Source organism: Liolophura sinensis, chromosome 1 (assembly GCF_032854445.1).
Source record: "Liolophura sinensis isolate JHLJ2023 chromosome 1, CUHK_Ljap_v2, whole genome shotgun sequence".
Taxonomy (NCBI): domain Eukaryota; kingdom Metazoa; phylum Mollusca; class Polyplacophora; order Chitonida; family Chitonidae; genus Liolophura; species Liolophura sinensis.
The window spans coordinates 50,871,318-50,895,247 of NC_088295.1; the positions used below are offsets into that span (position 1 = coordinate 50,871,318).

Consider the following 23,930-nt stretch of genomic DNA (forward strand, 5'->3'; position numbering starts at 1 on the left):
CCAAAGGTTGTTCCAAGCGCCGAGCAGAATCGTATGAAAGCTCAGTTTGCAGTGCTGAAGAGAACGATAGTGCATATCGATCCTGATATCCTTGTATCTATAAGCTCGGAAACTTTTATTTCTCAAAGAAAGTGCTGATATAGTTGTGTGTTTGGGATGAGTCATGGTTGCGGCTGTGCGCTGAGGCGGGACCCGCTACCCAGCCCTGTCCAGTCCTTACCCAGCCCTTGAGTGTGCGGAGAAAGCCAGCACTGATCAACACTCAGGACCCAGTGAAGCAGTTACCCTTTACCCGTTATCCGCAGCATTAGCGTCAGTGGTCGTTTTTGCTACTAGTAAGGTTCTATCCGAGGCAAAGGACCTTACTTAGTGTTTGCCTGGGGAATTCAGCAGCGCATGAGTACGATACGTTTAGGGACATTCGTTGCTATAGGACAGTTCTGAACCCATAACGTATTTAACACTGCCTAATGTCAACACTTTAATGACTGAAGGGTTGCCAAAACACTGTTGCCATTTCCTTTCCAAGAGCCAAATGTAGCGAAATGTAGCCTTTAATGGATTTTGGAAGGCTCCATAGAAGGAAAACGTAAAGAAGTCAGAATATGGATTACGTATGAGAGGAAGGAGCAAGCCAGCTGTCTATATATCGGAGAGGAAGGCGACCGGAGAGCAGTACTGCGGAACAAAGAGGAACGGCTTCGTATTAGAGAGAAAGAGAGAGTCGGGGACAATTTTGGTTAACGCAATATTATTCCCAGCTTATGTATCGTGTTTTGACTATAGCTCTCTTTCTCTCACTGTGTTGTTGCTCCTACTGACATTTGTGTTGGGTCAATTAGAGAGGGAATCGGCCGTGCCTTGGCCACTGTGGTTACGGATGAGCCGAGCCGTGGACTATATTACAGTAGATTACAGCGCCTACAGATGAGGGTTTAGTGTTGCATGCACCGTTATATCGATCCGAGCGATTAGCGCCGCGGCGGCTTTTCAGAAAGGCTGGTGTACGTATATACGTATAGCTGAGCGCCAGCCAGGATGTGGGGGACGTAGATGGGGACGTAGCCGGGGCAGCAAGATGAAGAGGCCAGGCGCCGCCACTTTAGGGACACTCACTCTACAGCTGTTCGCCGGTAAGTAGGCCATGCACCCAAACTGACTGATAATATTTTTTTGCTTTGTCAACTTGCGTTTTTTATTTCGACAATCCAAGCGCAGCGTATATTCGACCTCAGGCTGGCTAGTTTTAAGTCTCATCTCCAATTAAACGCCGGAGCTTCATAGAGTTCGGAATTTAAGCCACCCTCTCGCTAGCTCCCCTGTCTCTTTTTAGTCTCGCTGCAGGAATCCGTAAGCTATAGACTTCCCAGTGGTGTAATGAAATGATCGGGTTGACATGGCTTTATTGCTACACGGCGTGTAAAAAGATTGCGGGTGTTTTCCAAGTTTCTGTGGGGCGCATTATGGTGTTGTGTTACAGTAGTTATGAAGGAGCTTTCACATCTTACCACCGGTTTTTACACCGCTCCCATTCCTCTCTAGTTTGCGCTATGTACCGCACCCAGTCCTCACCAGTCAATGCTATATACTGCTCTTAGTCCTCACTAGCTAATGATACTTACGGCCATCAAACCTCACCAGCTAATGCTATATACCGCTCCCATTCCTCACTAGCTAGTGATATTTACCGCCATCAGTCTTCCCCAGCTAATGCTATATACCGCACCCAATCACCACCAGTCAATGCTTTATACCGCGCCCAATCATTATTAGCTACTGATATATTTACCACCATGAATCCTCACCAGACAATGCTATATACCGTCACCAATCCTCATTAGGTAGTTATATATACCGCGACCAATCCTCACTATAGATAATGCTATATATAACACACCCAAATCTCACTAGCTAATGCTATACACAACCGCCAATCCTCAGCAGTTAATGCTATAAACCACGACCAATCCTCATTAGCCAATGCCATGTGCACTTACTAGCCATTACTGTATACCGCTCCAATCCTTGATCACCAGCCTATGCTGCGTATACTGCATCCAGGTCTCACTACTCAGTGTCATATGAAGTGATTGAAAAAAGTGCACTGCATATTTATTCCTGTTCATAGCAATTACGTAACTGTGAAACATAGGGGAATTCATGGCATGTGTACTTTCATTTAGTTAGTCAGCCAAAGGGTAAGCCCTCACCTGCATTTAGATTACACAAGTCTTAAGGAGACAGACACACTGTAATGATTATAACCATGCATGTGGATCAGAGGAAAAAATCATCATATTCTCCGGAAGGATCAAACCCAAACCTGATAAACAGTACAGATTTTCCCTGAGTGTGATTTTCCCTGATAAGATGACTGACTGATTAAAACCTTCACACCCACCGAGATTTTTCACTCGCTGTGCTACGACGCCACGCGCTATGCGGTTCGTAACGTGGATGTGTCTTTTTAGCGCTGATTTCAACCTTGACGGTGAAACGCAAGAGCAATTCGGTCCGTTTTCCACTGTGTATTATTCAAGACTTTGCCAGGTGTCGTATATCACGATGTGTTTAGCATGACGTATAAAATCAGTAAGATCAGTCGTTATTCATGGGAAATTCATAACGGCTGATGCCCTGGTATTGGGCTATGCTACGTAATCCATATGAATCCGCTTTGGTGACGGGACAGATCCAGGCAAATTTGTTATTTTGGGGGGATATATTGATCGCGAGAAAAATGTCATACTTTGCGAAGTAAATTATTACAGCTTTTGTTCGTATTTGAAAGAAATGTTATATCTTATAAGTTTTAAGGATGTTGTGTATAGCTGAAACACACATTGATGTTATAGTCGACTAGAATGATATTTGCGATCATAATAAAACATCCACAGAGATGGACCGTATTTTAATTCACCTTGCAATTAAAGGTGAACGAGAGCTATTAAAGAAGAGTGTCTCGGCCAGTTTATTGGAATTGTTTAGTGGCGATGAGTCGTATTGTTCAATTAAAGTGTATAATTAAAGGTTAAGTTTTGTTGTGCCACATTAACTGCAAGTCTTTAACGGACAACCTTGATCGTAAAAGGCTAGATACGAAGGCTTAGACACTGTCAGTACATTGTTTGATCTAATCCATCACCTATTTGTTTAAATGAGAGGTAGAACGTTGACAATAACATGCCACAAATAGTATCCCTAAGCAAGCATTTCGCAGTGTATTTTTTTCTGTGTGTCCTTCAGGATCTTGTAGTGACAGATTAGCTCATAGGCCAGATGACATGGTAATAACCGACTACTCGCTCCCCTCTTTCACCCCAGCTGTAGCCTCTATACGCTATGTGTATTCCCTCTGCCATGATTCTCTCGGCTGACCTTTTTCCTGGGAAAACCTCCCAAGCCCATGTCATTATTCCATTCTCAAGTGGCTGGCGTGTTTCTTTGTGAACGGAGCACTCGAACTTCTCAATATCACCACCGGTAGTTTAGCCCAGTTACTATCGGCTTTATCCAGAACTTTGACTCCAGAACCGTCATACTTTTGTTGAGCGTTGTCTCGTTTTAGAAAATGGACGGATATTGGGTTTAAAGCGGCAAGAGGTAAAAAAAAAACGTTCTTCAGGCTTCAGTTTGATCCACACACTGAGAGACTACAGCAAGATTATCACTGATCATGCGCATTGTACCGGCATATAATGAATGATGGCTGGTAAAGGCCATAGTATGCCTCCAGTAATACGAAGGGTGATAAAGCGAATGGGTGAAGTTGCGATGAGAATGTAAGCTCCGAGGAAGCACGGGAACAACCGGACAAAGTGCTCAGTGTTTGGTGACAAGCAATCTGGAATTCACTTCCAGCAGTAAGCTTCCACCGAGGACTTCCGTTAGACTTAACTTTTCAGAGCAGCAAGCAGTAGTTAATTTACCCGTGCGTGAATTTGTCAACACAACCTGTGATACAAAACACATGTCGACCGAAGTCCCGTTACAAAGACTAAAATTTCGGTTCTCCACAGTAAAGCACCATTGAAAAGAAGTGTTGAACAAACAGAGCCTATAGGCCGTACCCAGATGGCACTACAGATGTTCTCTGGATGTAAACAAGATAACTTGGATATCCATGTCTGATGTTTAAGAAACGTCACCCAAGTTTTATGTACATAATCTAAAACTACAGACCATAGTTATTAAATGCGATTGTTTTTCACCAAATGTTTCTGTTGTATACCTAAACTTTAATTTCTGTAGGCCTACATTGTACAAGGAAATATGTTTTCTCTCTGTATAGTGATTAACTTAGGATATTACCGATGTGTCAAGACGGTTTATGACCTTAAGGTGCTTGCCTTTAGTCACTGGAACACATGGAGGGCGGGTTCGAACCCAGTCCTGGGCGTCCAGAAATTTATGCAATCTAAAGTTCGTTAAAGTACTTGTCTTCCACAATTAGGCCCTGTATAGGTTGCACACATTTTTCAGTAATTTGACCATGGCCCGTTGTTTACCCCGTGATTCTACAGTATGGGGTAAAACATAAAATTAATAAATAATGAGCAACTACAGTTAGTATTGGCGTCAATGCTGGGTAGATATTGATAGAATGGAGACTTAGCTTATAGGGTAGTCCGCATCGTTGGCGACTTTCAAGATAGCTTTGTCAACGATGGAATTGGTTGGGAAAGTCTCACTAGTTTTACAATTAGCGAGGAACTGACTTAGATTGTGATGAAGAGATAAACGGTTGTACGACAAGTAACGAAGAATTGACTAGGATTGCGATGAACAGATAAACGGTTATACGACAAGTAACAAAGAATTGACTGGGATTGCCATGTAGAGGTAAACGGTTATACGACAAGTAATATAGAATTAGCTGGGGTTGCGGGACGAGTGACAAGGAAATGACTTGTACTACGTTGAACCGAGGCACGATTATGTGACAAGAAATATGGAATTGAATAGGATTGCGTGAAAAGATATACACAAATACGCGACAAGTATATGTAGCATAGGATTGTGTAGGATTACGTTGAACAGTAGTACATAGCCTTACCTGACTGACAAGTAACATGGAATTGACTGGGGTTGTGTTGAACAGATGGATATGATTACACGAGAGGTAACATGGATTTGACTGGATTGTGTTGAACAGAGGTATGTGATTACGCGAAGAGTAACATGGAATTGACTGGAGTTGCTTGAACCAAAGGTATGTTATTACGCGACTTGTAACATGGAATTGACTGGGATTGTGTTGAACAGAGGCATATGAACACGTGACAAGTAACATGGAAATGACCTGGATTGACCTGGATTGCGTTGAACAGATATATATGGTTGCGGGACAAGTAACATGGTATATGATTATGCGACAAGTAACCTGGAACTGACAGGATTGTGTTGAACAGAGGTATGTGATTACGCGACTAGTAACATGGAATTGGTTGGGGTTATGTTGAACACATATTGACGATTATGCGACAAGAAGCATGAAATTGATTGAGATTGTTTTGAACAGAGGAGGTACTAGTACGTGACAACGCTCATGGAATTCGGTGGAATTTACCTGAATGGAAGTACTATTACTACAGATACCCTGGAATCAGTTGGAACTGTGTTGAACGGAAGCTAGCATTGTCATGTATAAACCATACAATCCATCTCTATACGTTAAACGATTGAATGATCATTACAGGGCAAACATATAAAACAGTCCGATATTGGACCAACTGCAGGCGGTTAATTGTTGCTGGGCTATGAGCACAACGGAACTATACACGACTAGGGGAATGTTGAACAGAATCGACTGGCATAACAATGAATCAGAGTGCGTCGCTATATGTCTGTACGTATCACACAAGCTATAACTGCCCTGGAAAGGAGACCGAAATGGCAGACAAAGCAGGTTATGAAGACTGTCAACGAATATCAGATAACCGTAATACGGCAAATAGTAACCGACTTTTCAGATAAAGCGCTGATGGTAAAGACATTCGGTAACAGAAACAGTGCTGGCTGATAATGCATTGTGAAGGAAGAAAAGCGTATTTGAGGAAAAGGACTGAGATCCCTATAGTAAACTTCAGCCATGACTCATTTATGCAAGTTTGCTTTATAAGTTAAAAAACAGCAAATGTTGAATATGATTTTTTTTTTTTTTTTTTGATTGATGTTTTACGCCGTACTCAAGAATATTTCACTTATACGACGGCGGCCAGCATTATGGTGGTGGAAACCGGGCAGAGCCTGGGGGAAAACCCACGACCATCCGCAGGTTGCTGGCAGACCTTCTCACGTACGGCCGCCAGCATGAGCCTGGACTTGAACTCATAGCGACCGCATTGGTGAGAGACTCCTGGGTCATTACGCTGCGCTAGCGCTTTAACCGACTGAGCCACGGAGGCCCCTGTTGAATATGAATGAAGACAGGTACCGGAAGTTTTCTAGCTTCCTCATGAACTAATGGAAAATTAATTTCACTGGAGATCCTGAGGTGAATAGTGGTAGGTAGGCCCACCAGGTGGGCATAGCCAAGGGGGTCTTTGAGACACTTTTCTAAGGAAATTAACATGAAAGAGATAAGGTTACTACAACTAAAACTGGAAAGGAGACACTCTGATTTCAAAATCTGGCTCAGTCCATGATAAGTGGGTAATACAGGCAGTCATATTTTCAAATGTGAAGTAGCCGACGCCCAGCAGCTCTTCTGACGACGGAGGGAGAAAATAATGTCGATTTGATTTGTCTTGTTATAACAGCACTGTGGCATTATATTCCAGAATTAAGACTATCTCTTGTACCTAAAAGATAGGCAGGATCTGACAGTTCTTCATTTAATCGGCTCGTTGAGGTAAAATGTAGCAATACAGTGGCACACGAGATGAAGGCACCTATAGAAAAATGAGTTAGGCATCGCGTATATGTCACTTCGTGTCCTAGCTGTGCATTGTATGCTTAGGGGCGCTGATTGGCTGATACTCTCTGTGCTTCACATGTCTTCGTGGTGTTCCGCGAATTTTAAACACCTCGCTTAAGCGTAAAAAAAATTCACAAATGTTATTATTTTCCAAGAAAGCAGGCATTGGCTTTCTATTGGACTATAGTGTATTCATTATTTGTCGTCTGCTCCTTTAAGGAATTACAAATAATGGAACATAAGTTATGACATAGATTCCTCAGGTAACGATAAGCGCAACAAATATACACAGTGCCACGCCCTCAGAATTACGTTCAAATGTACTTCTTGTAATTTAGCACTGTACGCACTGACAACATCACGATGGTCGCACTAAAACTGTAGGGCGTGTTTATGGCTGTTGCGATTCCCAACAGGTTGGCTACTCTAGCTGTTGATTTAGGACTTAACAAAAGACGTGTGAGCATGGTCGGAAGAAAGATAGATTGTCCTTTGTCTAACAAGATTTGTTTCCGTATTTATGTCAGATGAAGGGTTTGGATGATACCAAGACCAGCTGGTGCCGTCTCGGGTCTAAGATCGTTTATCGTTGTGATCTGAACCGGGTCAGATTTTTTCACTTTGTCCTTGACTTTAAGTGAAGTTTAAGTAATTTGCCTGCAGAATCATTTAAACATGACCTTTTTTAGAGATGCCAAAAGCAGCTGGAGAAATCCAGCTCTCATTCTAGTTTCTTCTTCTGAGTCCTATTCACCAGGATATTTGGAATTCCTCTGCACATGTTTATGACCTGTTGTTACGGTCCGGACAACAAAGACGGGGACATGTACTTTAGTGCGTATGGTGCGTAGGGCGTGGTGCTGAGCCAGGCAGAGTTTAATGACACGTTCCTGTAGGCTAAACCAATGTTTAATGACAAATTCCTGCAATCTGATTCAGGCTTCATAATGACACGTCCCTGCAAACTGATTCAGACTTCATAATGACACATTCATGTAAACTGATTCAGACTTCATAATGACACGTTCATGCAAGAGGAAGCAAAGATTAATGACAAGTTCTTGTAAGTTGAATCTAAGTTTAATGATAAGTCCCTGCAAAATGAATCAAATTTTAACGACAGATTCCTGAAAACTAAATCAAGGTTTATAATGACATGTTCTGTCAAGTTCAATCCAAGAGTAATGGCAAGTTCCTACAAGCTGAAACAAAATTTATTGTCAGCTTATTGTTGCCCAGATGTCTTCTCGGTTTTGTCTGACACAGGCTGACGGGAAATGTGCCTCTGTGTGACACAGGCTGACGGGAAATATACCTCTGTGTGACACAGGTTGACGGGAAATATACCTCTTTGTGACATAGGCTGACGGGAAATATACCTCTGTGTGACACAGGCTGACGGGAAGTGTACCTCTGTGTGACACATGGTGACAGGAAATGTACGTCTGTCTGACACAGGCTGACGGGAAATGTACGTCTGTCTGACACAGGCTGACGAGAAATGTACGCCTATCTGACACAGGCATACGGGAAATGTACGTCTGTCTGACACAGGCTTACGGGAAATGTACGTCTGTCTGACACAGGTTTACGGGAAATGTACGTCCAATTTGAATTTAAATTATTTGTATATACATTTTATTTCAAGATCACTCAAAGTGTCATACAAAGAACATCAAGTATTTTCTCCCAGCTTGATCCAGTTCTGAGAATCCAGTTGAAGAAAGAGTTTCACATTTCCATAGTATAAAAGTATATGTGCCAAAATGTATCAACGCTAATAATTTTCTATTCCAAACTGTTTGGATCTAAAGGATTTTATATACCAAACTGTGCGGATCTGAAGGAGTTTATGTACCAAACTGTTTGGATCTAATGGATTTTATATACCAAACTGCATGGATCTAAAGGATTTTATATACCAAAGTGTATGGATCTAAAGGATTTTGTATTCCAAATTGCATGCATCTAAAGGATTTTATATTCCAAACTGTTTGGATTTAAAGGATTTTATATTCCAAACCGTATGGATCTAAAGGATTTTATATACCAAAGTGTATGGATCCAAAGGATTTTATATACAAACTGTATGGATCCAAAGGATTTTATATACCAAACTGTATGGATCTAAAGGATTTTATATACATAACTGTATGAACCTAAAGGATTTTATATACCAAACTGTATGGATCTAAAGGATTTTATATACCAAACTGTATGGATCTAAAGGATTTTATATACCAAACTGCATGGATCCAAAGAATTTCTACATACCAAACTGCATCCAGATGATATGAGAATTGAAAGGAATTAGGCTATGTCATTCAAGTGACATATTGGAGGCTATTTTTTGACACGATTTGATTTCACTGTAAATATTTTAGATCAAGATCAAAATATTGGATTTTTATTCCACACAGTCTTGCGTCGGCTTTGCTTGTAACGTCTGGCGAGGCTCATTGGAAACCAGCTTTATGTGATATCGGGAACCAGGCAGTCCTGCACTTTCTTCTCATATCCTGTACATGAGATAACCCAGTAGGCCTACTCAACACTGCTGGACTTTCCACTCTCACCGACTATTCACTGATGAGGAGAAGAATTCTCTTAAGAATTCCGATTCAGATCCCGATGCTATTCGCCCTAAATTCCTATCTGTGAAAATATCTACCGGTCTTATGGCCCCTTCTTTGACCTTACTTCCATGTGCATGCTCTTTTGTGTCAAATTTTATGCAGTGGTATTATACTGTAGAACACTGGTCCGTTTCTGCGCTTTTTTTCTCCAGTGTTTGGCATATGAAAGGTTTTCCAGGCTTTGTCGCTATGGAAGGGCCTTGTTGGGACTAAATCAATATCTGTAGCTCACCATGTCCGATAGGGATTAATTTAACATCAACATCCTACCTTTGTCTGACACCTCCGAGAAACAATCGTTCTTGAATCAATGAGGGGTAGAAGTGAAATGTGAGAGAAGCCACAAGACTGGATTACATACTCAACAAGAAAACATGTTTTGTTTAGAAGAAGGGACGTATAAGGAGAGGTAGTTAAATAGTGCCTATTTGTAGGTGCAGTTTTAACATAAAGCAAGATGTAGCAGAATTCTGCCATTTTGCAGGTGCAGTTGAAAATAATGCGAGAGGTAGCAAAATAGTGCCTATTTGCAGGTGCAGTGTAAACATAAAGCGAGATATAGTAGAATTCTGCTAGTTTGCAGATGCAATGTAAACATGAATTGAGAGATAGCAGAACACTGCCTATTTGTAGTGGCAGTATAAACATAAAGTGAGAAGTAACAGAATAGTGTATATTTGTTGGTGCAGTGTAAACATAAAGGGTGAGGTAGAATAACAGTGCTATTTGTTGGTGCAGTGTAAACATAAAGGCTGAGGTAGAATAACAGTGCTATTTGGAGGTGCAGTGTAAACATAAAGGCTGAGGTAGAATAACAGTGCTATTTGTTAGTGCAGTGTAAACATAAAGGCTGAGGTAGAATAACAGTGCTATTTGTTGGTGCAGTGTAAACATAAAGGCTGAGGTAGAATAACAGTGCTATTTGGAGGTGCAGGGTACACAAAAGGCGAGAGGTAGCAGAGTAGAACCTGTTTGTAGGTGCAGCGTAAACATAATGCCAGGGGAAGCAAAATGGTGTCTGCTGTAGATGCAGTCTGAACATATAGCCTATAGCGAGAGGTTGCAAGACGCGGTATTAATAGGCCTACATTTAATGAGTGGTCATATTTTGTGAGATAAGACGCGGTAAAACGAGATGAAGTTAACGAGAATCTTTAGTCACGGTTTATATTGGCAAGATCTGATTCACATTCAAATGTGGGTCAATAGATACCACACAACCGTAGGCACGGTATTACTCTGGCTATAGGGAACTTTGCACAAACCAACCAAATCGAACTGACCAGTATATCTGCCTGTTCCTGAGAACGTTTTCAACTTCATGCCGTTTGTGTGTTTGCGATTAAAACCATCCCATGTTCATGGACGCGTTGTGCCCTTTTTGTGCGACGACAGAAATGCTGGGAATCCAGAATGCTATTGGTCGGAAAACATTTTCGCTTGGTGTAAAACGGAGTAAAATGTCGAGCTGGATTTTTAGCCATGTATACATTCATACACATCCAAATACTCATCGGGTTTATTCCGGGTCACGTGGCACGCCTGTTTTGTGTAAGTCAGGCTGTGGTCAGTCTCCACAGACCGGCCATGACTGACCTCAATTAACATAAACGCGGAACAATCGAATTAGGTGTTGTATTCCCGTATAAATAACAGAAGAAAACGGCCCGCATTCCTTTGTGTACCAACAGCTACATTGAATAATGGAGCAGTGCTTCTTCACACAACCCCATGTTTAATCCAGGGTATCAGTTGTCACGAGTTAGTGCATTAGTCTTTGCATTTGTATGTTAATTTAACCAACACTTCGCCAATACAGGCTATACGCTGACGACTGCCCTGACACTCTGTGGAGGAATGAATGATTATGACTAAACGCTGCGTCGTCAATACTTGAGCCATGTCGTATCGACACCTGGTATGTGTAGAATGTGCCAAAATGTTATTATCATGATTCTATTGGGACGCTATTTGTGGATGACTCTTCTGAAGATGGGGTTTGAGGCAGCTGATGTGGCAATTTACAGGCCAAGGCATGTTTTCTGTTCCAGTATGTTGCGCGATATACGCGTCATTTTTCAGATTTATATTTTTTTTATTTACTTTATTTGATTAACGCCCTTCTTTATTTGATTGTTGTTTAACGCCATTCTTTATTTGACTGTTGTTTAACGCCATTCTTTATTTGACTATTGTTTAACGCCATTCTTTACTTGATTGTTGTTTAAGGCAATTCTTTATTTGATTGTTGTTTAACGCCATTCCTTATTTGATTGTTATTTAACGCCGTTCTTTATTTGACTTTTGTTTAACGGCCTCCTTTATTTGACTGGTGTTTAACTCAATCCTTTGTTTGATTGTTGTTTAACGCCATTCCTTATTTGATTGTTGTTTAATCCCATACTTTATTTGACTGTTGTTTAACGCCATTCTTTATTTGACTGTTGTTTAACGCCATACTTTATTTCATTGTTGTTTAACGTCATTCTTTATTTGACTGTTGTTTAACGCCATTCTTTATTTGACTGTTGTTTAACGTCATTCTTTATTTGACTTTTGTTTAACGCCATTCTTTATTTGCTTGTTGTTTAACGCCATTCTTTATTTGACTTTTGTTGAACGCCCTTCTTTATTTCATTGTTGTTTAACGCCATTCTTTATTTTACTGTTGTTTAACGCCATACTTTATTTCATTGATGCTTAACGCCATACTCTATTTGCTTGTTGTTGAACGCCCTTCTTTATTTCATTGTTGTTTAACGCCATTCTTTATTTGACTGTTGTTTGACGCCATACTTTATTTCACTGTTGTTGAACACCATACTTTATTTCATTGATGCTTAACGCCATACTCTATTTGCTTGTTGTTGAACGCCATTCTTTATTTCATTGTTGTTTAACGCCATACTTTATTTCACTGTTGTTGAACGCCATACTTTATTTCACTGTTGTTGAACGCCATACTTTATTTCACTATTGCTTAACGCCATACTCTATTTGCTTGTTGTTGAACGCCATACTTTATTTCATTGTTCTTTAACGCCATACTTTAGTTGACAGTTGTTTAATGTCATACTTTATTTGACCGTTGTTTAACGCCATACTTTATTTGACCGTTGTTTAACGCCATACCTTATTTGATTGTTGATAAGCTCTGTATTGTTGCTTAACGCTATATTGTTGTTTAACGCGATCGATGTGATAAATCCGTTCGAAGTGATTTTTTTCAGCTTTTCGTGCACCACTGTATCTCTGAATGTATTTTTAAAAAACATGGAACTGTGGAGAGATTTGTGTATCAATCGCCTTAATTTGCGCAATTGTTGTAAGCGCCATGCTCTGTTCAAAAGAAATGGATAAGATTTTGCTCAAGCAATCACCCAAATCTACATGTAATATGCAGGGCTGATGAGTGCTGCAGTTTTAGTGCTACTATTTTTTCTACAGTTTATAGTGTCAAAAAGTTTCTCCTTCACAAACATGAGCTGCAAGAGAAAAGTAGGAACCGAAGGGAAACCAATCTTGATTACAGACAACTTGATGCATGTTCAGTACCGAGGCCATTTTGTTGGTTACCTATGTCGTTTCTTTCAGTGTGAACGTTGTGTTGTTAATGGAAAGGCATTTATTTGCTCATTTTACATTCTACATTCATTTCTCCTGAACACACATTGCACAATATTCTGTTTCTAACAAGTGTTGTTCGTCTTGCGTTTTTGTATGTGTGTAACTTTTTGCGATGAGGACAAACCTGTATTTTGAAATTAGCGGCATTTATTGCTATATAACAAGGAATGAAGGCGTCAGACTTAAAATGATGCAGTACCTTATCTCATGCCTTTGTTTACCTACCGTTCGTGTTCAAATGTAGACTATCAGTGGCTTTAATGATATCGCAATTGGCCAGAACCGTGTTCTACGCCATATAAGGGCAGTAAATCACGCAGGCAGGGGTTGTCCCACAGTAGCTTACAGTTCATTACATTACAGCTTGATTGTCTTTCTGGGCTTACTGTAGACATATACAGGGATATATAGCCAGCCTTACCACTGTGATGTACACAGCCGTCTAATTTGCCATGCAGACTGGTAGACAAGGCACCACACAACTTAGAGAAGCTTAGAGAAGCGCTAAGCTCTAACTGCACGTAAAAGATGTCAGCCAATTGTCTTTACAACCGCCCAGCCACTCTGGAGCTGATCACATTTCTGATGTCATTGTCATTTCCTTGTCCATAATCAGATGTTCAGTGCTCTCTTTCTTTGGACGAGAAACAAATTAAGTTGCACTCAATAGGTCACGGACAATGTTGTATGTGTGCAGCATATTTTCTCACAGCAAGAAAAGATCTTCCTTTAATAACATTTGACTTAATTGTATACGGCAGTCGTTCTTGATAGAAATGATTAAACAGGTTTGCATGGGACCTTATCAAAAGTCATATCATAATCAAAGTTAGAGTTATTGAGAAAGGAAACATCTTACTTTGTTTCCGTAACCGCCAGTCAGCACCACCATCCAAACAAAGCTTTTGTGTTTCTGTTTATTATATTTATGGGTTTGTTTTTATTGATAACACAGCTTCCTGATACCTAATACTTCAGTGCGGTGCGTGAAGTAGTTTACGCATTAGAACGGAAGTCACGTAACGACCTTGCTCATTTTTATGATGTTTTGTACTGCCTGGTGGCTGTTTTATAGGCACCTTGGGAGCTGTGTTCAGTCACAACGTTCCGACATCTGAATAAGCTTGGCTGGAACATGGATTTGTGCAGCGCTTGGAACAGCATATAAAGTCTTGACTGGTTGCCACAGCGGATTTTAATCTCTAACATTATCACCAATTAACCCATATTGGCATTCGGCTTTAAATGTCATAGGAATTCTGATCAATAAATTGCACGCATCAATATTTACATCTTGTAGAGATTGGAAACCTCAACCGCTCGTAAAAATGTAGCGATTAACACAAATGCGTTGCAGAGATATAAAGATTAATGGGTTCAAATTGATAATTGAGTTAAGCTGGCAGAAAAAAGACTTGTCGGAATCGCACACAATACATTATTGAATAGAAACTATTACATCAGAGCTGTAGTTATGAAGAGGCCCCGAGCCTATAGTAGCGATTGTGGAAATTGAATATGTGAATTGTTTTTAATGTCTTGGTTCTCTCCGTCATAGGAGATTTGTAATTAAACGTGCTTTAAATCATTCATTGCAGGCCACTAAATATAGCCGATTTTCCAACTTGTTGTAAAGTAAACAAAATTTCATACATGTAATACAATTGGTTTTCTGGCAGCACACAGTGTTCAGCTTTAAAGCTTACACAAATATACATGGTAAAATCCCAAATACTCTCAATATGGGAACTCAGACGAATCTAGAGTGTGTAAAATATATCAATAATTTAAGACGATGGCCTCCGATATGCTATTTATTTCTTTAGGTTGATGGTTTCTTCGTGTTGTGTTTTCAACCTTGCACACGAACAACTTATATTTATTCATTTATTTATTTGATTGGTATTTTACGCCGTACTCAAGAATATTTCACTTATACGACGGCGGCAAGCATTATGGTGGGAGGAAACCGGTCAGAGCCCGGTAAAATCCACGACCATCCGCAGGTTGCTGTCAGACCTTCCCACGTACGAACAACTTATAAGACTATATGAACGTAATGTTTATAGGCCTATAGACCTAGGTCGTATATATGCCAAAAACGCACTTTTGTCGCCAAACATGTTGATCGGATTCATCACAGGCTCATGATGTATAACAGACGGTCTTGTACAAAAGCTTTGTACATGAGGGCAGGAACGCGGACATACGGAATTAAACCGTACAGCTCTTCAGCACAGATTGGTAGGGCAGTTCCAATTAGAACGAAGCTGTGATGATCGACGTCGGGGTAATGTTGAAACAAGACCAAAAAGTTAAAAGCGAACTGTCAGTTAGATTGCTCCGCTCCTCCGCGCCTTTATGGCAATATTTAATGAGGAAAATCAATATAGAAGCTTTCTCTAATAGAGATTGCATGATGCGCAGAATCGAAGCCAACTCGACTCGTTTCTGGGAGATAACTGACTGCTCGAGTTTGGCCTTTTTGGTGTTCTGCCTTCTGAGAATGGGAAATCTGTGGCCTAAACTGTGGTGCGCAGTCCTCATTTCTATATAAGCTCAAGTCCCTTGCATACTTCCATCGATCGGTACCCAGGGATGATTTGAGTCCAATCAATCAAGATCAAGACTGCATCTTCGCTCAGTTTCCAGGCCCGCTCCGTACCCCTACAGCACAGTCAAATTCCAGGCAATTGCCCAAAGAGCAATTGTTCGTCCTTTCAGTAAGGACCAAGGTTTGCGGTTTCGTGCGGCATTGTAGTTTCTGAATCAAAAAGAGCAGTGGAAACTTTAGAACCGCACCATCTCAACGACTGATAAAATTTAGCCCATCCTTGGAAAGCTTTCCTACAGTTTAACCTTGCATATATACCGACTATATATCTTCAGCTCGTCATGATTTCGGAACGAGAGTATAGACGAATAGCCCCTCGGTTGCAGCCATGTATGGTCTGTTTCTTCCTTTCGAATGGCTCTTATGAACACATAAAACTATTCCTGGGAATCAAAACTCTACCAGTACTCTAACATCGATGGCTTAACATGTAACGTGACACAATGTAAAGTAAAGACGATGCCTTGTAAATGCAACGCCTATTGGCTTCATCTAAAACACCACATATTATAAACAGTTTTTAATCAGAGGAGTTTGAGACTTGTTTTCGTTTTATTTACACAGGCAAGCTTTGACCAACCCAAATTAATTGGTAACCCAGACCAGCGTCGTATAAATGAAATATTCTTGGGTTATGGGTACTACCTGCGTACAACATTTAAAGGTTTGTCTTTGTAGAGGCTAAAAAGAAAGAACAAAGTTCCCTGCTTAACTCACGTGTCATTTTGATGGACAGAAATACAAGTTAATAAAATCTCTCCTACTTCTTTTCTTTTGTCTTGGGAGACGCGACGAATTTCTTCGCTTTCTTCCTCCATAGCCCAGTGCAGTGTCGTATAAGTGAAATATTCTTGGCTACGACGTAAAACTGGAAACAAATAAGTAAACGAAATAATGCATCATGTTTTGTTTTATTTTTCTAGGTTTGGTTTTGGCAGCATCTACCGGCCTCGTGCAGCATCATTCCACGTCTTCCTGTAAAGGATACCATGCCAGCCTTAGGTGCCCTCCCAAACATGCCATCGCTATTAGGACGATTTTGTACGGCTCACATCGGGAGTACTGTGACCAGCGAAGGCTTGGTCTCGACCACTGCTGTGCGCCGTTTGTCGACGATTGTGTCTTCTCACACAAAGCAGCCATATTGTCCATGAACACGTATTGCTCTGGGCTTGATTCGTGTTATGGCTCTTCGGAGCCCACTGGGGAGATGCCCAATCACAATTGCGGATTTCATCTCTCCTACATAAAGGTCGACTTCGACTGTGTGCCAGGTACGTACACACGGGTGGCTTAGTGCTTATGTATACTTAACATTTCCATGTTTGCAGCATAATATAGAATATAAAGTTATCCCTATCATGACATTCATAAGACAACCTTAAAGGTTTTGCCCTTTAAGGCCAACACAACCTTCGAAACATAGCACATGGCTGATCATTACAGTATCAAATGGAACTTTGCATGTCCCAAATAGAGATAACCTCACGTGATCTCGTCAAGGTAGAACCTTGCAAACAACAGGGTCCATAAAAAGATGCGTTTTACATTGAAACTTTAGAAAACCACCTTTACCTATGTGGTATTATCGCAGATAGCCCACTAAGAGCTAACAAACCGCTTAGTCCAGAGGAAATTCCAGACTCTAATTATCGGTCTTTGTTTTGATCGGGTAAAGGACAAGCTTATTCTAAAACACAGATAAGCCTGAAATAGCTACCAAAAATCGAGCTGTAATCCCTCCACTGACGTAATGGTCAATGCAGGTTCTTCTCGACAAGGCTGTGTGAGGTAACGAGTAAAATCAGGACAAGTTTTCAATTAATTATCTTCTATGTCCCGTAATGACATTGGTTTATGATGCAGTTTAAGAAAGGCACTCATTACGAAAAATAAAAACGTACAAAAAACTATAGATTGGTTGTCAGGTTTCAGATTGCCAGGAAATAAAAGTAATTTTCCGAAACACCTTAAAAATTCTGAGGCTTGCTGCATTGAATAGTACTTGGATCTTTTTGTGTAGCCTATACCCCAAGGCAATGGCGAAACAATTTGAGTGGATGCTTGTAACAATACAAAATTTTTTGCCTTACAATTATAGACTGCTGATAATTTGGAGAAGTTGTTGATGGTATGAAAAAACAACTGATGCAATCCCGAGAACGTTTATAACATATATCCAGGAGCACCGGTATGGAAACAGCCTTTCAGATGTTTATGTCTAAAATAGTCGCTAAGGAGAAACCGTTATAAGTTATCGCAAATATACAGAACCTTTGAAAGTTCTGATGACCTACATAGGGTTTTGCCAAAACCATAATTGGCAATGTCCAAGCACAGTCATCTGTAATCTTCATCTTTTTTGACGGATATGATATAATCAAGCCTTGAGCTCTATTATTCGCACTATTTTCATATCGTTCCAACTTGTAAATGACAAAGCTCTTGCAAAGTATCTAGACCTAATCGATAAATATCACAGGAGAAGTTGGATTGTCTGGAGAATGGTTGTGAGTTGGTTAATGGAGTGGACTGATCGAGCTAATTGAACAATGCATGATTTGGCGTGTTTAGCACATTTAGTGATTATGGTTTATATAGATTTGTTCATGTGCGCACGATGCTCCAAAGCTGTAACATCAATGACAGTTTAAAATAGAATCACAAGTTTTGCTTCCACATCTCGCCAAGTTCACCATTCACTTGGCAATGCATCTTACGGCGCTTTCTCACTAAAGCCCAAATAGGTTTTATAAATTGCAATTAACACCGTTGTGAGTTTTTTTTTACCTAATTTCACTTAAGCTCTGGCTCTAGGGGTGTTACTCTATGGGCGTCGAGATTACTCTGACGATAGGTGTGGCAAAGATTTTGTTTGGCCAATAATGGCTCTCCAAATCAACGTTAATGCCTGATGCAGTTACCTGCCCATGTGAAATATATCTGGCAATCCTTGGCCGAACAAAATTTTGCCAAACCTAACGTCAGAGCAAAATCGTCGAAGCTAAAGATCCCATAAACGTTGTACAGTATCTTCTTCTATTGTCTTCACTAATATTTAGTATTAAATTGCAGAAAAAATTGTGAGCGAATTCTGTGTGGATAGTACCTACACTGACAGTCAGCTATACATCAGTAGCGCCGCCTATCCATCCTCCATGTCGGGAGATAACTCTTCATGCAATTGCCTGGTTACGGCTGGAAGGGATACCAGAGTTAACATCAGCATACAAGCAATAGACGTCTTATTCACAGGGGTCGGATACCGGCCTCGGAAATGTGAACAGAAATTGATGATTAAATCGGATGAAGAACCAGATGAGAACTTTTCTCTGGACTGCAACGACCAGAAAATGTATGGTTACCGAGAAGTATTCAGTGGAAGAGGGAACAAATGGCTTCTCACTTTGTACAGTCATCCCGTCTCGGACCGGGGAAGAGTGTGGCTGGCGGTCAAAGGTCAGTGTCGAAGCCCATATGTATATAACCAGTTACCGCTGTGACAATGTTCGTTGATTTAGGTACATTTTTATTGTTAACAATTGATAAATATATAGCGAGTCAGAATAAGTAATGCATATAAGCGTGTATTACTGTTTTGGGGCGAATAGTTTCATATAAATTCTTGGCTAATATTGTATTGGGCATTGGTCAAAGAGGGCTGATTGACTTGCTCAAAAACAGCAGATATTTAAGTCAACTGATTTTCGTTACAGACTGGGACTAATTACTCAGTAACGTTGTCATCATCCCCACCTTAGTTTGACGCAAGACAGCCACTGACCTACTTTAGACGACAGCGAATGATCTACCTCAAGGGTTCGAAAACTAGCCCAAGAAAATGTTCCACTCCGAATATTGTATCAAATACATTTTTTTTTTTTTGGATAATTTAAACAATGACATATTAAACTTGGCTATGGAGCACAGTAATTTGTTAAGTTTCTTTCTACTTACTGGGGTTTTTTTCGCAAAGGTTTTACAACTTTATGGTGGGTTAATACACTACCAGCAGTTATTAAGACATTACTAGTTCTGCACTGGTGTTCACATGTGCTCCGGTGAAAGTCAAGGCCATAAGGAACTGTTTGCCAAGATTAGCCGGTTCGTTCATGTCGAAGCCAAAGATCGACCGTCCAGCTGAATTCCCACCCATGGTTCCTCCATTTGAGAATTCCGCAGGTGTCGCGGCCGTCTTAACCTAGGCCTTACCATGTTTCCTCAGACAGCGCCGCCAGACATGTCCCCGTGCAGCTAAGGGCTGTATCGTATTCAATCAATCATTTATGAGTTCACGGCCTTGATCCGTCTGTCCCTTCAGCCACAGACAATAAGCACAGACTGACGGTACGCTGTGGGCCATCCGTGCAGTGGAACGAATACCAGCCGGCCAAAATACCGGGAATAGACGAAAGCACGAGGAGATACATTGGCATAGGTAAATATTTAGCAGACGTGGAATTGTAAAGTGATCAGGGATTTCACCTGACTTAAAGGCAGACGTTTGATTTTAAAGTATGCCGTAATGCTTCTTTCATTACAACGCTTATTTTATTAGAACGCTTCAATCTGTTTCTCTGTGTCAATCATATACTTAGATCGTTCTGCTTCCAATTACAAAATCAATATGGTACTTCGATATACGATGTTCCTTTGCCTATATAAGTGGAGAGGTAAAGTACTTGTCGACAGTGGCCTCCGTGGCCGAGGGGTGTTAGCACGTCAGCGCGCGCAATGATTCGGGAGAACACCTACATCCCCCACCCCCACCCACCCCGGGTCTCCCAGTCCAGCTCATGCTTTCTTCCTGTCTGGGAAGGTCCGCCAGCAACCTGCGGATGGTCGTGGGTTGTACCCCGCTCTCGCCATAATTTTGGCCGTAGGACTATAAGTGAAATATTCTTGAGGACGGTGTAAAACACCGCTCAAATAAATAAATAAATAAATAAATACATACTAGTCGGCACAGTGTCAGTACACACTGTCTCTGTAGTCGACAAAATCTTGTTTTTTTTTTTAATCGCGATCGAGTGAGATAACCTTGTAAATATTTCAGCAATGCCACCGGTATGCTTCTAGGATACCCGTCATAAATAAAATAATGCTGAAATTGACTGTTTGTTTGAAATCGTGTTGTTTTCACGAAGATCGTGCTCACCATGCTCACATAGTAAACATGTTAAGCCAACAACCCAATGAATGAATAAATGAATGAGGCCATGCAGTTCGTATGTAAAAATCATATCATTTTGTCTTATGGACCAAAGAATGCGTCACGTAAAAAATATGTAGAAAGCTTATGATGCTATTTTAGCTATACCTTTTCGCATTTTACCACTTTTTCTAGCGCCAGTAAGTCATTCAAAACCATTACAGCAGGCAGCTTCAGTGTCTTGGCCACTGTTTTCTTTCAGGAATCTTGGCGGGATGTGCCTTAGCCGTGTGCGTGTTTGTTGTCCTGATTGTCATGGCCATTAGCTGGCAGTGTCGCATTATCAGGTATGTATTGATGTATAGCCTAAAGTAGGTCTTTTCTTTAAATATTTATACAACACTTACCAACGGACACTGGAGACAAAATTGCTACAAATAGTATGTGGCCCTGGAATATGTATTCTGCAGGTATATAAGAGTTGAAGCTGCGGTATTTTTAACAAAGTGGACCCCACTAATAGTGGTCGCAGTGAGACTATCATAGAATCTGAAACCGTGCTCCGCCTTATAGGCCTACGTTAATCAGGTGCAAAACGTCAGTGTATGGTCTGTATGCAGACAAGTACAGCGACGTCATTGCGTTACTATGTTGTACGGTATTAAGGGTAGTTTATAACATGGGGGAGCTTCGTACAGAGAGACCAAGAATTATCGGACGCAAAAACAATGGCCATTTCGGAAAAACACACGAGAACGATACATTCACCATCTTATAGACGTGATCTTGAATCTCAGGGGGTCCTGGTATGATGGGTGGCTGACGTCTTCTAACCTCTACATGGTACATGTTTTAACGTGGACAATGCCGTTCCGTCCCTGTGTGTTCAAGTCCTGCTCATGCTGGCTTTCCGTCTGGCCGTACTATCAGCAACCTGTGGATGGTTGTGGGTTTCTCTCGGGCACTGCCAATCAAATTACACAACTGGCTATGTAGTTAACTGCACATGAGGCCTAAGTTTTGTGACGACGTTTCCTAAATTCAACTAAATGAAGCCGGGTTCTCCGAGGAAGTGCTCTGGTGGTATTTCTGACAGCTGTGGCATGGATTCCGTGCTGATATGTCCAAAATAATGTCTAAAGCTCAGCTAAAATTTCAGGAAAGACAGGCCGGATCTCACAGGTGATGATTTTTTTTTATTTTGGTTAAAACGGCGTTACCTTTGTAAGTTTGTTTGGTATCACTATGCATGAATATTTCTGTTACAGCCGCAAATCGCAGAAGGAGGACAAAATGAAGACAGGAAGCTCGAATGACACGAGCCCAATGTCACCGGAAAAACAACCGCCAGAAGGAGATCCCAGCAGCTATCACTCCAACACACTGCCTCAGCATAAACCTCCCAACAATAAAAGGGGCAGGAAGTCTTCCAAAGCCTCCTACAACACTGTTCCTAGGAACATGGAAAGTCGCAAAAATGAAGATATGGGTCCAATGAAATCGTTCCGAAGTACGGACAGCTTCTCACAAGCAATGGCTGCGTCTTCGCAGCAGGAGTTTCTTCCGGACTACAGTGTTCCGCCGCCGCCGCCGCCTAGCGGTCTGTACGAGAACATCTGCATGAGCTCGGCCACGTTTCCTCGCGGACGTCCACTGGTGCACGATCCATACGCTCAGTACTATGCATCAATACAACCGCGTGCTCAAGGCTCACACGAAGCCAGGAACCAGGCCACGAGCACGCCCTGGGAACCGTACGGGGACAACGCTGCGGACGACGAAGAGTGGCCTCCCCCTTACGTTCCCGAGGAGAACCCTGCAGCAGAAAATACAACGCACGAGTCAGTACATTACCACCACTAACTGGGGCCATTTGCCTGCAGAAAGGAACATTTAAGTGTCACTCCTAGATTAGTGTGGTGAATGGACGAAGTTTACACTCAACAGTAGTGCCCATGGTTTACACCCAAGGGTACATGCTCAAGCTCAAGCTGTTTTTGGAAGGTTTCTATTCCAAAGCCTGCTCTCCAAATCGTACAAGCGTTCGGGTAGCCTAACCAATTTATTTTTAACCATTTTTTTCTAATCGACCATCTCTTGTTACTTTTTCGACACACAGAAATCAACAATCTTGTGTCACTGCAGGTATTGTCAGTTATTTGCAAGTCATGAACACTGTGTGAAATAATGCGGCGATTGAATGCTTATATAGTGCTACCGAACAGAGAAAAGAAGTAACACTGATCAATAATAAATAATGGTTTACTGGGACCCTGAAGTCTGGTGAAAGAGATGAAAGACGTTGCCTAAATCATTAAAAGTAATGTTTCTTCTGGCCGAAGATAAAGAAGTTCAAATTGACGTATGTGAAACAATGCTTGGGTACATTGTTCAGAAAAGTTGGAAATAGTGTTTATACGATGGATTCCTTCTACTCTTTCCTGACTGACTATCGAGTGTTTCGTATTACCGTCTCATGTGAAACTTGCTTACTCTGCGCCGAAACCATACCGTTACCATCGCTCGTTCATTGCCTCTCGCTTATACTGGTGCGCGCACAGTGTTTGTCACTCCATGTATCATCTGTGAATGCACATCCCAGTTTCAGTTTAAAAGCTTTGTGTGTTGTAACTGTGGTATGTCTGATTTAGAATGAAGCCCAAAGCTGGTATTCAGAGGACTTTTCACATACTGGATATAGAGAAACGCTGAAGAGTCGCACAGATTGCAAGTTGAATGTTGGTGTAGATACTTATCTGTGATCAGCCAAATGTGGACCGATGGACATTTCATGTGTGTCTGACATCAGCGAAAATCAACAGCTCACTCTTACCTGTTGTTGTATAGAGACTCGCTCATCGTATCACCAGTTGTTAAGAAGTCGATGCAGGATTATACAGTTACCATGATACGATACAGAGACATACTGGACAAACAATTACCGGCTCCGAGCAAGACATGCAGAATTTCAACGTTTTTATG

General features: G+C 41.2%; 1 protein-coding gene across 1 annotated transcript; it reads left to right on the forward strand.

The window, feature by feature from the left end:
• Positions 1–543: 543 nt before the first annotated feature.
• LOC135482228 (uncharacterized) lies at positions 544–23,169 on the forward strand. The gene is made up of 6 exons (XM_064762105.1): positions 544–1,133; positions 16,720–17,070; positions 18,872–19,255; positions 20,118–20,234; positions 21,211–21,295; positions 22,217–23,169. The coding sequence occupies exons 1-6, from the start codon at positions 1,079–1,081 to the stop codon at positions 22,809–22,811; spliced, it is 1,587 nt and encodes a 528-aa protein (XP_064618175.1). The 5' UTR covers positions 544–1,078; the 3' UTR covers positions 22,812–23,169.
• The last annotated feature ends 761 nt before the right edge of the window (positions 23,170–23,930 follow it).